Below are 15,517 nucleotides of genomic sequence, written 5' to 3' on the forward strand. Positions count from 1 at the left end.
TCTATTTTCTGTTTTCTGACAGCTGTTTTTGCCATTTACTTTAAAAGCAGATGGGGAAAATGCAAAGAAGAGCTGTCAATTTTATTACCATGTATAATCAGCATCTGTGCAATACATCAGACTCATTGCACAGCTTACACTTTCTTCTCTGTAGTAGAAAATTCTTTTGGGGTTTCTTGACAATCTTCTTACATGCTTTTTGTAAATGAGTAGATGCTGGAATGAAGAGTTTAGATCAATTAAATGCTAAAGTGACTAACTTGACCAAATTTACGTAAAACAAGATGTTACGTCCTGATTGTTTGATAATAAAACGTGGTTAATTTGATGCTCCATATTCAAATTAACGTTATCTTAAGGAAGATGTTTGCATGGGTGTAGCACATCTCTATGCAGTATAAATTGTGTATCTTTCTCTACTGAGCAGGCTTAGTATGTTGTACCCCACATGCATAATAAAAGAAAGAAAGAATTTTGTAGAGAACTATGTGTTCTCTACAGCCACTTTCCGGGAGCAGAAGTCTTTCATAGAAATGACTACTTACAGTGGTAAAATAAGCTGTTTTGAAAGTGACAGTATAAATAAACATGTTGTCTGTCTCTAAGTGTGGAAGTAGTAATCACTAATGGTGTGCTGCAGGCTTATAGCAGAGAACAGCATCCTCCTGGAAAGTGTCAAGGGATATACGTGTCACAAGGCTGTCTGGGGACACGGTGGGAAGAATCCGTCTACTCACTGGGGACCTACTTTGATTTGATTTGATTAGGCTGGAAATCACAACTGCAGAAGTACCTTTGTTTCTTAAAATAGTAGGTGGTTGTACATTATGGTGTCTGCAGGGATGAGCCAGGGGGAAAGATTTAGAAAAAGAAATATTCACAGTAAATTTCTTAAATAGGAGAGATTAGGGAATGGTCTTCAAACAAGGTTTCAAAGGTTTCAACTAGTTTGGCAGTGTTAAAAGACACTGAAACACTTATGTATTGATGCAGGACTTCTTTGAAGTGAAACACTAAAAGGAGCAGGAGACTTAATACTAAGAGCATTAATTAGCATTTGAGTTGTGATGGGCAGAGTACTTCTTATACATGAGGCAGTGCACGCTTTGATGAAGCATGTACTTAACTGTCTTCCTCCATTATCTTATCTTATTAAATATTCTACTAAAATTGACTGTGGCTTTTGAAAAAGAAACCACCAAGGCACTGTTTATGATACATGGATGATCATTTATAAAAAAGAATGACTTCTGGGATGACTTTGAAAGGCAATGCTATGCACAAAATTTAATACAAGTTTCATGGAAAAATACTGATATTAGCTTTTTGTTCTTCTCTAATATAATGGTACTTCAGGCCATGTCATTTGTGAGCACTTAATAGCAGATTTTTTCAGTAATAGATAACTACAACCCATTCTATTCCACAATTAAAAATGTTTCATTTAATATGAGAAATTAATATAAAGGAGAGTTTTTAATTACTATGGGCTTTATCAGTAGAATGCAAATTTCCTTTAGATATTATTTTATCTGTGCTTTGTGACCCTGGAATATATCTAATTAGATTTTCTGGAATGGTGGATGCAAATTTTCACTCTGTGAAATTCAGTTGATTCTAGGAAGATAAAGCAGAAGATTAGAGGATAACAGAGCTTGAAAATGTGAATTTGATTTACTTTCTTTACAGACAAAGCAGGGTATAAAAGATTTTTCTTCTGTATTTAGATAATCTTATTTTCCCTTTCTTATGCTAATCTCATTTTCTAAAATATCATGTCTTCCAGTGCGTACACTTTGGCATGAGTTAATAAAAGACAGTTAGATGATCCTACTATAACAAATTCTTTAACCAGAAGAGCTTGTAAATTTATCCTAGTACTACACAGTCTATCTGTTAGACTGTAGCTTTTTCACTAAAAGGAAATCTTAGGTAAAGTTGACATAGAGTTCATTTTACATATCCACCAGTGAATTGATAGTTCCCTTTATTACAACTGCTAGAAAATTAGCTTTCAGAAATGTATTGGAGTAGGACTTCTTCAGGTTTTGGACCCATATGATTTGTAGACAAATCGGGCAGCTATAAATGAAATCTGCTATTTCATCTTCTTATATCAAATGGCATACATATATCCTGCAAGTTTACCTCCATTTATAGAATGAATATATTTTTTAGGTTAAAAGAGTAAACTGGAAAATACTTCTTGTCTTAACAATAGACTTTGTCTTTCTCAAGTTACATGCCATATCGTGTCTAAATAAGAGCATTTTATGTTTAAACATAAGTGAAAGTGAACAGGAGTCCTCCAGCACTAGCTCATAAGCCTGTACATCGTGGACTAACAATATTCATACATGAGGCTTGTGGCAGACTGATGCAAGACCATTGCCACTGCAGTATCTGTCTTTCCCATACACACACAGGCATGATTCCCCAGTGTCTCTCTCTCCAGCAATTCAAGTCCTCCTCTGTAATATGGCCTAATCCATTCCTGTCCCTTTTTAGCCACCCATTTCCAGTCCTTTGTGTATGCCCTACACATTTCCTTCTGCAAGAGGTCCTTTGGCTGATTTTCAAAGCCGCACACCTGACAAACGTCCAGCCAGGCTATTCCTGGTGGTTGGGCAATCTTTTGCTGCAGAATAGTGTGTGTAATGGGAATGGATGGATAGTTGCCACTCCCTTCATAGCTGGATTAGTTTGGCTTCTCAGCTCCCTCCCATTGCTAATTTAAGGAAAGGTCTAGAAATCTATTATCTGGAGCTTTTACCTCTCTGTGACCTGAGCTGAGTAGAAAACTATCTAGAAAAAAAACATGTGTAATCTTTCTTTCCTGAGGAAACTCAGCTAAAAATGAAGCATAAGAATAGAAAATACTTGGCTCCAGTGTAACTTGGTGTTGACCTTTAATTTAAGCAGGTTTTTACTTATTCAGATGTTTGCTTTCTACATTTACTCGAGTCTACTGGAAAAAAGTGACCTTGTCCCCTCATAGCCCATCAGTACTCTTGATCTGATGCAAAATGTGTTTCATACATCCAAAAGGCTCAGCCAAGGTGAGGAAAACGTGTGAAAGAACATCCTGTTTATGGAAAAAGTTAACAGTCTGGTACCATGGGATTCTCTGCGGTGTTTAAAATATACCTGAAAACTGTAGCAAGGTGACAATATTTTCCTAGCTAAGGCCTTTTTAAAATATGACCCCTGTCTTAAGCTGCGCTGATGAAGTGAGATTTTCTGTGTGTTAGGAAGTGTTTTTTTAGAGGCTTTCTTTCTTTCTTTCTTGGCTTCTTTATACGCCAGTCAAGAACAAAGCATATATAGACTTAAGAGATTTTGAGTATTAAATATATGAATATCTCCATCTGAACAAAACCTCATAACGGCAGCAAAAATTCTTTCTTCTGTCCAGCTATACTGTGACCTCTAGAGAACTTTACAAAAAGAAATAATTGTTATAAGAATAGTTTCTTGTAAAGGTTTACTCAAAGTGCATATGTGAGCTTATTAGTTATTCGCATATACAGATTCATATGTCTCTTTAGCAGAGGAAAAGTGAAACAGAATAGTGTTAATAGGACTAAAAAAAAAAAAAGTAATATTCCTCCATCTAGACTAAAAAAAGCTTTTTACCCTTAAATTCTAAATTGATGTCTGAATATTTTCAAATAGAGCAGTAATTTCTACAATTATGATTCATTCTGTGAAATAGAACGGTATTGTCCTTATATGTATAGATCATAGTAAGTTGATACCTGTCCATGGAAGAGGAAAATATCAAGCTTATTAGATAGCCATAAGATGTATGTTTGAATAATACTGCCTCTTCCTGCTGTACTTTTTTTTTAGAATAAATAGTTTCAATCTTTTATGTCTACATAATAGAATGTTTTATTTATTTATTTATTTTCAGCGATAACCATGAAATACTGCATTATGTGATGTCGCTTCTATTTTAAACATGCTTATTGCTGGGCCTGTTTTGACGGGTTGGCAAATGCACTATAGGTCTGTATCAGCATAGATTTCCCATAGGCAAAGCTCTGTATGTTCAAAAATTCTTGGAAAACTGCTTCCATCAGCCAGTTCATACTCTGTAGTGTGTCAGGTTTCAGTCACACTCAGTATGCATACACTCAGTATGCATACAAAGCAAATATAGCCAGCAAGATAAATTAAAATTTTAGATAAGAAAAATTGTTTCAAGAAGTTATGTGTAGCTGTGTAATTCTAGTATTGTAGCTTAAAGAAAAGGTGTTACATACTGTATCTAAAGAAATAATATGTGCACATTGAAAAATAAGGCATTTACCTTACTGCAGGTAGCAACATATGTTATTTGTTCTATAGGAACATTCTTCACCATTTTTTATGGTTTACATATTAGACTGATTAACTCACAGAATTCTTTAGAAATTTCTAAATAAAATTTACTATAAAAATTGCTGTATGTGAATGATAAATTGGGAGTCAAATAACACTAACTCAAATTTGAGTATTTTAATGACATGTCTAGATTAAGCTTTACCAAAAAAAAAAAAAAATGGTATGCTCTGAAATAAACTTTCTTTATATTCAGGATGAAGATTGGGCTTTCATTTACAACATTATACCCTATAAGTTAAAAGAACAGAGAAAAATAGATTACTTCTTTTTAATAAAAATCAAAATTAAATGACTTTGTTTCTCAAGGTAAAAGTCGTACTGAAAAGGAAAGCAAAGCCAGTGTTTTTTATTAATGACAATCCTTTCTGTTTTGTTATGGCTTTAGGTTGCTTTTTGGCTTCTTTGTGTGTGTGTGTGTGTGTCTTTTTATGCTGATGCAATTGTTTTGCAGACGGTTAGAACAAAATTCAATCAAGGTCATACCTCCTGGAGCTTTCTCACCATATAAAAAGCTTCGAAGAATGTAAGTACCTGGTATTTTAGTTTTATTATTTTATCTATTTTATATAGAGATATAGATATGTAGATATATCTAAATAGATTTAGATATAGATATGTATACATGCATACATATATATATATGTATATATATATAAAAAATCATATATATATATATATATAAAAAATCAGTTCAAGATCATACAGAGGAACTTCCATCAATGTGTGAGTATTTAAGAAAGTTTGACTGCTGGAAGATTAACAGATATAACAGCGTGATTAGTTATACCATATAGCATCTTTGTTCCATTAATAACGTTTTTTTTTGTTTGTTTTGGTTTTGTTTTAACCAAGCATTAAAATTATTTATTATGGTTTTGCATAAAAGCAACACGTTGCTGTAGTCAACATAAAAAGATAAAATCATTGGGGATATGCCACTGTCATTTTGGAATATTTTTGAGGCTGTATAGTCGCATGGTCATTTCAAACAAAAAAGTGTTTATAAAAGGTACTTAAGCAATTCGGAAGCGTATGTTTTTCAGTCGTCTTTTTTTTTTCAAGCATATGAAAGATCTATTTTTAATCATGCATTTTGTTTCAGTTTACTATCAATTTTGGTGGTTTTATATTCAAATTCTTCAGCAGTGTCTCACATAAGTATTTTAATTTCTCTCTCTCTCTTCCACAGCTAATTCTAATTATGAATTATTGTAATGTTTGCTATTTTAAAAATAGCTTGAATTAATTGAAGCAACTTTCATTTATTTCAGTGACCTGAGCAATAACCAGATCTCTGAAACAGCTCCAGATGCTTTCCAGGGCTTACGTTCACTCAATTCACTGTAGGTATCTGTTTGACATGTGGAAACAGAAGCTAATTTCTCATACTCTTATACTGAAGTTATTTTGGATTTTTAGCTCTGCAGGATTTTTATATAAATTCAATCAATACTGAAAGCTGTAAAAATAATTTCAGAATGTTAGAGTGATAATTGAATATTGTATCACAACTGGACATTAAAAAAACGTATGTTTTCTTTTAAATATGTTCATGGCAGAGTTGAAGGAAATCAAAGAGTTTGTTTATTCCCCAGTTAGTTTTTATTCTTAAAAACAGCAATCCACTTACAGAGGTCCCTTGGTAAGGCTGCGCACAGTGAGGTGCTGGTTCTGCTGAGAGATCTTTGTGTGGCATGTCTTTGGGAAAATATGTGATCCTGCCATCTCACAGTACCACAGGGATCTTGCAAGTATTAAGTCACTGCTGTTAAATTCCCTTCAGGAAAATTGAAAAATTATTATTATTATTATATTCAAAATTGCATTGTATATAAACTTCATAATAACAGCTTTGTTTGCTTTTTTATTTCCTGGTACAGTGTCCTTTATGGCAATAAAATTACAGAACTTCCAAAAGGCTTATTTGAAGGACTCTTTTCTCTGCAATTGCTGTGAGTATTTATTTAATATTTACTCTATTTGGGGGTAACCCAGAAGGGCAGACTTGGTAAGAGTAATGCCTGGAGAATAACTAGCAGGAAATCCTGTGCGTAAGATCAGAGTATAATAAAAACAAATTATGTTAAAGTGAGATGTGGTAGGCCAGCTTGCCATTCATCCACAGATATTTCAGTTAATGTCTCAGCCTAAAATAAATACAATTGAAACTATTATCTTCTTTGGAATTTATAATGATAAAGTGTATAACATGACACTGTCTTGTGATGTAAATACTAAATAGTGTGTATAAAGTTGTAGGTGAGATACAGTAGAAACGTTTGGATGATTTATATACAAATAATAGGTAGTGGAAGTATTATGTAGTTTAGTTTTACCCATGTAAGAACAGAGTTACAGTAAGTTTCATGGATGACTTTTAATATTTTTTGAGACTCTTCAGTGTATAATTCTTTGACTCTATGAACTCCAGCTGCTGTTTCTTTTAACAGTTCAGAAACTCCCATGTGTAATTTTGTAAACCATTTCTATTTGGAGTTAATATTGGGAGTAAAGAGGAATGTCATGGTGATATGTTTATCAAATATTGTCAAGATTAAGTAGAAAAGGCTGTTGTATTGTGTGACACAGATTTGTGAAACAGGCCATAAAACAACTAATAGTGCTTTTGGAAGACATTGTCCCAGAATCCTTGACTTGTTAATTTGAAGACCGGTGAATTTAGGAAATGGCTTCTTCCCATTTAGTTAGAAGCATTTAATGTCCAGATTTTATAGTTGATGATTGGCTAAATGTCTTTTATTAATAACTCATTGAGAATGGAGAAAAAACAAACAAAAAAAAGGGAATTCAAGATTCAGCACCACCTAGAGGTTTAACATTTTTATTTATTTTAGTCAGAAACTAAATGTCGGGGGTGGTGGTGGGGGGTGTTTCTGTTTGCTTTTAAAGAGAATTTAGTTACAAAAACATATTTCAGATGAAAAAAAAAAAAAAAACCAAAGAAGGGACATATCTGAACTTTTGTTTATTCTATATTAAGAATAAGTCCATAGCTTGATGTATTGTCTATGCAAAATATTTTAAGAAAATTTCTGCTTGCGTGATGAAACTGTTTATCAAAGCATTGATTTTCAAATCCACCATTCCATCTGGCTGCAAATGGGAAAAAATAATATTTTGTTAGAAAAATGCAACTAATTGAATGTCAAAATTATTTTCTTTTCAAAAGCATGAAGGAATTGGTTTAAATTGACTTGTTTATTTTAGCTTTAGAAGTCTGGGGGGTACAGGGAAGAAAAGGTTTCCTTTGAAGATGAAGAATAAGGATCCAAGACAAATTTGGATATATTCCATGCCACCAGTTTTACTACAACTCTGTTAATGCGGCAGCATGCTGATTAGTAACATATAATTAAAAGTGCCACTGCACATCTCTTCCAGCTAATGAACACAGTGTTCAGTTCCTTTTTTGTTTGTTTGTTTATTTGGCAAAAGGAACTAGTTTTCCTTGCAGATACTTGATTTTTTGAGCTTGTTTCTTTGCACAGACAAATAACACATGCATAAGTTCTGCCAGCACATACAATGAATGTGATTGTAGCTGAATAAACCTGCCCATTTCAACTGCAAGGTGCAAAAATTTCAAAATAATTTTAGAGCACCTAAGTAAGATATTTCAATTCACTGAAGTGCCTTATATCATTGTCAATATTTGTTCCTGCATTTCTTGCTCTGGTTATAAAATGAGTACAAAGAATTATCTGTGAAAAATGTTGAATCTTCATTGACACTGAAAAAAATCTTTTATTTTATAATTGTCTTCCTTTAAACAGATTATTAAATGCCAACAAGATAAATTGCCTGCGAGTTGATGCTTTTCAAGATCTGCACAACCTGAATCTCCTTTCTTTGTATGACAACAAGCTTCAGACCATTGCAAAAGGCACCTTCTCACCTCTACGTGCAATTCAGACCTTGTATGTATGCTTTTGTTTATGGTCATCTTTGGTATGACTTCATATTCTACAATGTACTCAAAATATCAGAAACTGCTGAGACTAAAGGGAAATAATGTGTGAAATTATTATTTTTTTCTTCATGAAAGGCATTTGGCTCAGAACCCATTTATCTGTGACTGCCATCTGAAGTGGCTGGCGGATTATCTTCATACAAACCCCATTGAGACCAGTGGTGCCCGCTGCACCAGCCCCCGCCGTCTGGCAAACAAAAGGATTGGACAGATCAAAAGCAAGAAATTCCGCTGCTCAGGTAATTTTCTTAGTTCAGCTGCTATTTTTCTTTTATTGGCAAAACCAGTGGTTATAGAAGTTCTAATGAAGGCAGCTGGCTCTGTACAGAATTATTAAATGTTACAAAATCTTTTTTAGTTCTTCAGCCGAAGGGGGGGAAGTCATGGAAGTCATAGCCTATTGGATCACGGAACATTACTACAGTTAACACATTTGGCACTATTTCTGAGTAGCATTAAATCTAACAAAGAAATGCAGTATATAATACTTCAGAATGCAATGCTGAAGTTATTTGCTACAAGCATCACTGACATAAATCATTTTGTAAAATTTCCACAAGGCTCTGGAGTACACGAAAGATCTAAAAATTTCTAGCTAAATATGGAAACATGACATATTCATTTTATACAGGGAGCTTACCTCATACTGAAATTTACTGTTTTCTTTTTCTAATCTTATTCCATTTCCTACTTACATTTCTCTAAGTCCTTAACTTTTGTCATATGGTATCCAGCTGTTCCAGGTGCATTTCACATTCTACAATTTATTCACTCTCAAGTGCAAATACCAGATGAGAACTGTTTGTTATCCATGTTCCGGATACATTTATGACTATTCACACTTTGTTGTTTATCAGTTCTTGTTGTGAATACACATTTTTTCACTTAATTATCTGTAGTTAACTGTAGTCCATACTTATCTAATAAAACTCATTCTTTGCTTGCTGACATTCAGGTGCATCTTCTATTTTTTTCTCTTTATTTAGCTAAAGAACAGTATTTCATTCCAGGTAGGTTTGGCTCTGCAGTAAGATTGACTAACTGCAGATACTCTCTCCCTTTCCTCCCAAAAGCAAAGTTTGTTATAGCTTTTAGGAAACTGATGCATGTATATTAACAATAGCGAATACCTGTAGCTAGACATAGCTTTCCTTTGTAGATTACTAGTAGTTCTGATTTCTGAATATGAGAGCTTAGCATGCAGCTCCATTTACATTTTGTCTCACAAATTTGCACACAACTTACCAAAATTATACCCTTGCTTAAATTATGTAGAAGGTTGCACCTGCTAGTTCATATTTCAATTGACACCTTTACTTACCTTGTACCTTGCCTTTTCTGCCACTACTGTTTTTAAAATGTAGCTCCTGAGCTGCTTTTAAACACAGGAGTCCATACTACTGTCAAAGAGCTAGTACAACTTAAAATAAATTCTACAAATGAAAGTTTTCTTGCCTTGCTTTCATGCTCTACACCGTCTGCAGCTACTGCTTGCTCACTCTCCTTGTGTTTGTGAAATCACAGTGGAACGCTTATAAAAGAAAGCTAATATTCATTAAAGGCATTCTGTGGTGACACATGAGTCACAACTAATCAAAAATGTTTTCCATTAAAGAAAATATTACTTTAGATTTGGGGTGAAACAGTAATTTACACACTGATTAAAGCTACAGAAAGCCTATGATATTTTCAGATTAACTGATGTTGGCCCTAGCTCTTTGAAATATGTTTCTTTATTTATTTTACCTTGCTTGTCAGGTGTGTGCACTGATTTCTTAATTAAAAAAAAATGCACTTGCATTATTTTCCTAACAGATTACAAATAATGTATTGGCAAAATAAACAAGGGCATAATGAATCTATTGATGAATTACAGTATGTGATCTGCAAGCAGGGTTTTCTGCCATAGTTTAATATCCAGACAAATATCTACAATAATTGATTATGACACCAGTGCACTTGTTCTTCCAAGTACTACAGGTATATTGTCATTCTGCAGTGTCTGAAGTACTGATTTATTGATTGGTCTTAGTCCTCGTCTTTTAAACTGCTATGTTTAACAGCTCTTCTCCTAATGCTGTGTGATGAGTTACTTAAATTTGCAGCAATTATGTGAGCTCTCCATGCCTTCATACTAATATGTTGGTTAGAATATGAAGAAAAGACAAACTGAAATACAAAATAAGGCAGCAATTTGTCAGGATTGGCAGCTGCAAAAAATGTGTTTTAAAGCAGCATAAAACAGGGATACAGTTTCTCAAACCTGTAGTTACCACTCAATTTCTTAATGAGTACAACAGCTGTATTCCTGCCACAGAGTGACTTCTACTCAACCTTGCCAGCACAACTTTTGTGTCTGAGTTAGAACTGCTTTCTTGCCAGCAAATGTCTTCACAGCCTGTTTATAATATGGCCACACATGCAGTTTAGGTTTGTTTACGTACGCTTAAAAAAATGCTATTCCTGAAAAAAAAAATAAATAAATAAAATCATTCTAAAAGTGCAGCTACAGACTTGCTTCTTGAAATACACTTCGTGTGCTTTCTCTTTCCATCAGGTTATCAGGGAGATGCTGCATGAAATTCTTTCAGTTGTTGAAGATCTTATCCCTGAATATTTTAGTTTTTTACTTTGAACTACTAATAGTGATTTATTCTGGACACAGAAGAAAAAAAAAGTATTTGTAGCCTTGCTCATGAGTATTACAAAATGCTAAAAATACTTCTCTATGCTTCAGTAAATACAGTAAAAATATTAACATTTCTTTAAAAAGTCAAGTATATTTTTAATATTTTTAAAAATACGTTATAGTGAGATCTTGCTCTGTAGATACTAGGAATTCCTTATAGAATTTCAGTATATTAATTTGGAAGACTAAATGTTAAACAAGCATTAAATCGTGAATTTAGAAAAGTAGTTTATCTGCTAGCTCATAGAAATATTCCAACTAGCTATATCATATGTGTTACTTAGATATTTGCAAATGCTAGACATAATAATAAATGACAACTGCTTTTTCTACCCTTGAGCTATCTGTTTCTCCCATGTTTCTTTGGTTTATTAAGTATTTTAAGTGGCATAGTGTGTATATATGTTCAAAGAAGAAGAACAGCTTCTAACAAACAGATTTGAAATAATGAAGAATAGTGCATGGGAGACATAATTTTCCTCCATGAAATTTGTAATTAACCCCAATTTTTTCTTCATTTTTTAATGCCACTTAAAATTAATTATTTTTTTTCTCTGCTGAAGATGGTACCCCTTAGCAACATCCCCTAATCAAACTAAAGTTAAGTAGGGAACATGAGAGCTTAGTTCATGTTTTTGTCTTAATTGGGATTACTCTGTCTTTCTTTCCTTCTTGGCTATCTTTACTTTTGCAGGAGTTCACCATTTTGGCTGTAAGTAAAGTTCAGTGTCTGAGCTAAATCACAATGTACCTCCCAGCCCTGATGCACCTTCTACTAGTCTCAGTCTTTTCACCTTTGTCCAGGAAGAACCCACAGGTCCTTTCAGCTTCTCTTTGTTTTCTTTGTCACCCACCCTCAGTTCCTTACTGGATGTTTTCTCCTGATCTGTTTAGGATGTTTTCTTTGACTGACTCTGGGAAATGGTGGAGGAAACTTTCAATGTGGTTCTTTTTCTTTCTTTCTTTCTTTCTTTTTTTTTTTTTTTTTGTACATTAATTTAATCTGTGACAGTAATACTGTTACTGTGGCACTGGACATTCAGTGAAAAGAATGCCATGTCATGTAAGCAAGTATTAAACTTCAAATGCTTCTATAACTTATACCTACTCCTTCCTCTTTTCCCTTGCTCTTATCCTTGGCCTAATGGATGCAGTTTTGATAATGTAGCGAGATTTTCTGTTGTGCTTGATCTAACCATGTGGTTGTGAGGTATGAGTAAAACATGGTTCTGTCAAGCACCATGGAACGTCACGCAGCTTTCTACAGCATGGCATGCTGCTGAGGCTTAAGTCAGGATCACACATTTTTTAAAAATTAAAGCTGAAGATAAGACTTTCAATCTTATGTGTTTGAGATGATGTGGAGGGCTGGGACAATAAAAAAAAAATCACAGAGGTTAATGAAGTCCAGTCAACAATACAAATTTGTAACATGAGAAAGAGAAAAGGTGGCATTTATTCTTGATACTGTGAAAGAAAATAAATTCTAAAAGAATCAGTGGCATTTGTGTGATTAGCTATAAACAAGGCTAGATTGGCTGACAACACAATCAGCAGAAAGTACAGCTGTGAAAAGCTCAAGTTATGTTATCCTGTTATGTGAAATTGGTCACGGTTTCTTTTTCCAGCATATCTTAAGCCCCTATACTTAACCCTCTCTTGAAGCCCCTGTGTCTGTTCAGTATCACAAAGTTTATCATATACTTCCCAAGTTGCCCACTCATTATCTGCATTGCAGACATCTTTTCAACCTTCTCACAAGAAACAAATCTCCTACTTTATTGACTCAGTATTTGTATTTTGACTTGACTCTTCCACAGGCACTGAAGATTACAGATCCAAATTAAGTGGAGACTGCTTTGCAGATTTGGCTTGCCCTGAGAAATGTCGCTGTGAAGGGACCACAGTGGACTGCTCCAATCAGAAACTCAACAAAATACCTGATCACATCCCCCAGTACACAGCAGAGTTGTAAGTTGAACCCATAATAAAGCATTATTCGCTTAAGGAAAGGCCATCTAAAATTTTCAAATATGAAACCACAGCTTTACTTTTCTGAATAACAAAAGTTAACCTCTGTGTGGAATTTCAAAGGGCTAGATGTTAATAAAAATGAGTTATGCACCATTTCTGTACCATTAAGCCTTAAAAATTATGATAAGGTAACTATTCTACAGTGCCATTTTCCAGTACACAAACTACCCACTTGGAATTTTTGGAAAGGTGGTGGGATTTATTATGCTTTTTATTTTAACTACAATGTCAAGTAGGACATCCAGCAACCAGGGCTCCGTCTTAAAAAGCACTACCTAAGTGTTAAATAAAACAGAGCTGACTCTTGTTATGCAAAGCTCACATTATGTGTCAGGCAGGAGACCAGAGGAAGATAAACCAGACAAGACAGAGTTGGGTTAAGATGAGATAATAATATAATGAACAGAGATGAGCAGAAAAGATGTCACAGATTATTACTTGCTTAACAAGTGCCATATGGGAATGATCTGTAGGCATTACAACTGAAGCAGTATTCAAGGAGGGATTCAAAGATAAAATTAAGACAGCTTTACAAGCTTTTCCCATGTGCAAAGCACAGTGAAGGGAATGCAGAGAGATGCTTGAAGAATCAACAGAAAGGCAGGAGATGAAAGTGGCCATCACTGGCAGAGCAAAGAAAGGAGGAAATAGCTGTTTTTCTTGTAAGATTTAATGTAAAGAAGAAGGCAGAATGTTAAGGTGCAAAAGATGTACTTCGATTTGATGTAGTAGAGGGGGGGACAGAGATATGGAGACAGAAGTGCTGTGATCAAGTTCTGACCCACAAGGGTGAGAAGAGAAACAGTATGGCAAATATCTTCAAAGACAGTCTGCAGCTAGCATCAAAGCAACTGTACAGCAATGAATAATGAGACCATGGTTAGGGATTTTGAATGTCTGGATGGGAAAAGGAATTTGAAATTGAAATATTGTATAAATAGAGATGGAGATTTTTGTCTGACTGAGCTGGGAGAAGGAGTTGAACTCGGTGATGTTATAATTACAAATCTGAGTGGCAATTCTGATTGTACCTAGAATGATAGCAGATTCAAGAGAAAAAATGGCATATGTGGTAGAACCAAACTGTAGGTTTTGACCACATTTAAACTGTTGATTTCACTGTAAAGTTCAAAAGAAGACAAAAATACTCATCAAAATTATGTAACATGCTATAATATTTTGACATTTTATTCTTCAATTCAAGAATAAAAGCTGATGAAATGGGTATCAGTTCAGACTGTAGGAGGAGTACATAAAGTAACGGATGTAAAAATTATAGTTACTGAACCAAGAGATGAGAGTTGGAGTTGCTGAAGTGACAGGCATGCATTGTCTTGATTCTTAACAGGATTCCCATTTAATTCTCTCTGCTATGAATAAATAATACCCTTAATTTAGTGTTTTAGTCGTTGATTTTCCTATTCATTTATTTACATGTGGAAGATAAACTTTGGAGTGTTTTCTTTCTATAATTATGATCCATACATATTAAATTCAGAAGAAACAATGAAATCATCAAGCCTCATCTGCTGTATATCTTAAACTCTCTAATTTCAGGCAACAACAACAAAAAAAAAATATGTTTGACTAAAAGATAATTCATGTCCGGTTACAGCACTTCTTTCAAAGAAGCATCCAGTCTTGTTTAAAGGTATCAGAGGATAAAAATGTACCATCTCCCTGAGAATGTTACAGAAGTTAATCAACTCCCTTCATCTATGTTAAAATCTTTTAAAATGAAAACATTACTTTCAATTAGAATCTGCCTCTCTTCAATTTCCATCATTGCTCCTTTTATATTTTTTGCTGAAAAAGAGCCCTTTTCTATCCAGTACTTCATCAAAGTAAGATGGTCTTCAACTTTAACAATCACTTCTCAACCTTCTTCTTGATAAGCTCTAGAGATTGTTCTTCAAGTCTTTTGATGCAAGAAAATTTTCAACAGTCTTGAAAGTATTTTAGAGGGGTAGTGAGATTATTTCTGCATTTTTAAACTTCTTCTAAAAATCCAATTACCATAGCTAAAGATATTCTTCTGGTATTTGACTCACTGATGAAACACATCTCTTCCCCTAATTTCCTCTTCTTATTCTTTGTCTTTTATACATTGACTTTGTTGCTCTGCTTGGGACTTCAGTCTAGTTCTAGGGTCACTCTGTGATTTCCAGCTCACTTACTGACATACATGAAAAGAACAGCTAGTTAACCTTTCTTTTCTTTTACTGACCAAATTTGTGAGAAAGATACTTGTGACATTAATGCTTCTCTAACAGTGAGGACAAAGGCTAGACTATTTTCTGCAGGGTATTGTTTAGAGCTGATACTCTTGGAGCTTGGAAACAAAGATCTAAAGCAAGGAAATGTCAAGATTTCATTAGATTTCTCTCGCAAACATTTTTTCTCAAATATATTGT

General features: G+C 34.1%; 1 protein-coding gene across 10 annotated transcripts in view; it reads left to right on the plus strand.

Annotated features, from left to right (window-relative positions):
* SLIT2 (slit guidance ligand 2) overlaps nt 1–15,517 on the plus strand; it is a 264,142-nt gene that overhangs the window by 182,911 nt on the left and 65,714 nt on the right. For 6 of the 10 annotated variants that reach the window (XM_066995708.1, XM_066995705.1, XM_066995709.1 and 3 more), the window contains exons 10-17: nt 4,841–4,912; nt 5,661–5,732; nt 6,270–6,341; nt 8,184–8,327; nt 8,456–8,619; nt 9,367–9,390; nt 11,764–11,781; nt 12,890–13,040. In XM_066995708.1, coding sequence (XP_066851809.1) covers nt 4,841–4,912; nt 5,661–5,732; nt 6,270–6,341; nt 8,184–8,327; nt 8,456–8,619; nt 9,367–9,390; nt 11,764–11,781; nt 12,890–13,040 — 717 coding nt within the window. The remainder of the gene's footprint in view (nt 1–4,840; nt 4,913–5,660; nt 5,733–6,269; nt 6,342–8,183; nt 8,328–8,455; nt 8,620–9,366; nt 9,391–11,763; nt 11,782–12,889; nt 13,041–15,517) is intronic. The other 4 variants (XM_066995701.1, XM_066995704.1, XM_066995703.1 and 1 more) reach the window with 2 other exon arrangements.

The sequence above is a fragment of the Anser cygnoides genome, chromosome 4 (genome assembly GCF_040182565.1).
Source record: "Anser cygnoides isolate HZ-2024a breed goose chromosome 4, Taihu_goose_T2T_genome, whole genome shotgun sequence".
Classification (NCBI taxonomy): Eukaryota; Metazoa; Chordata; class Aves; order Anseriformes; family Anatidae; genus Anser; species Anser cygnoides.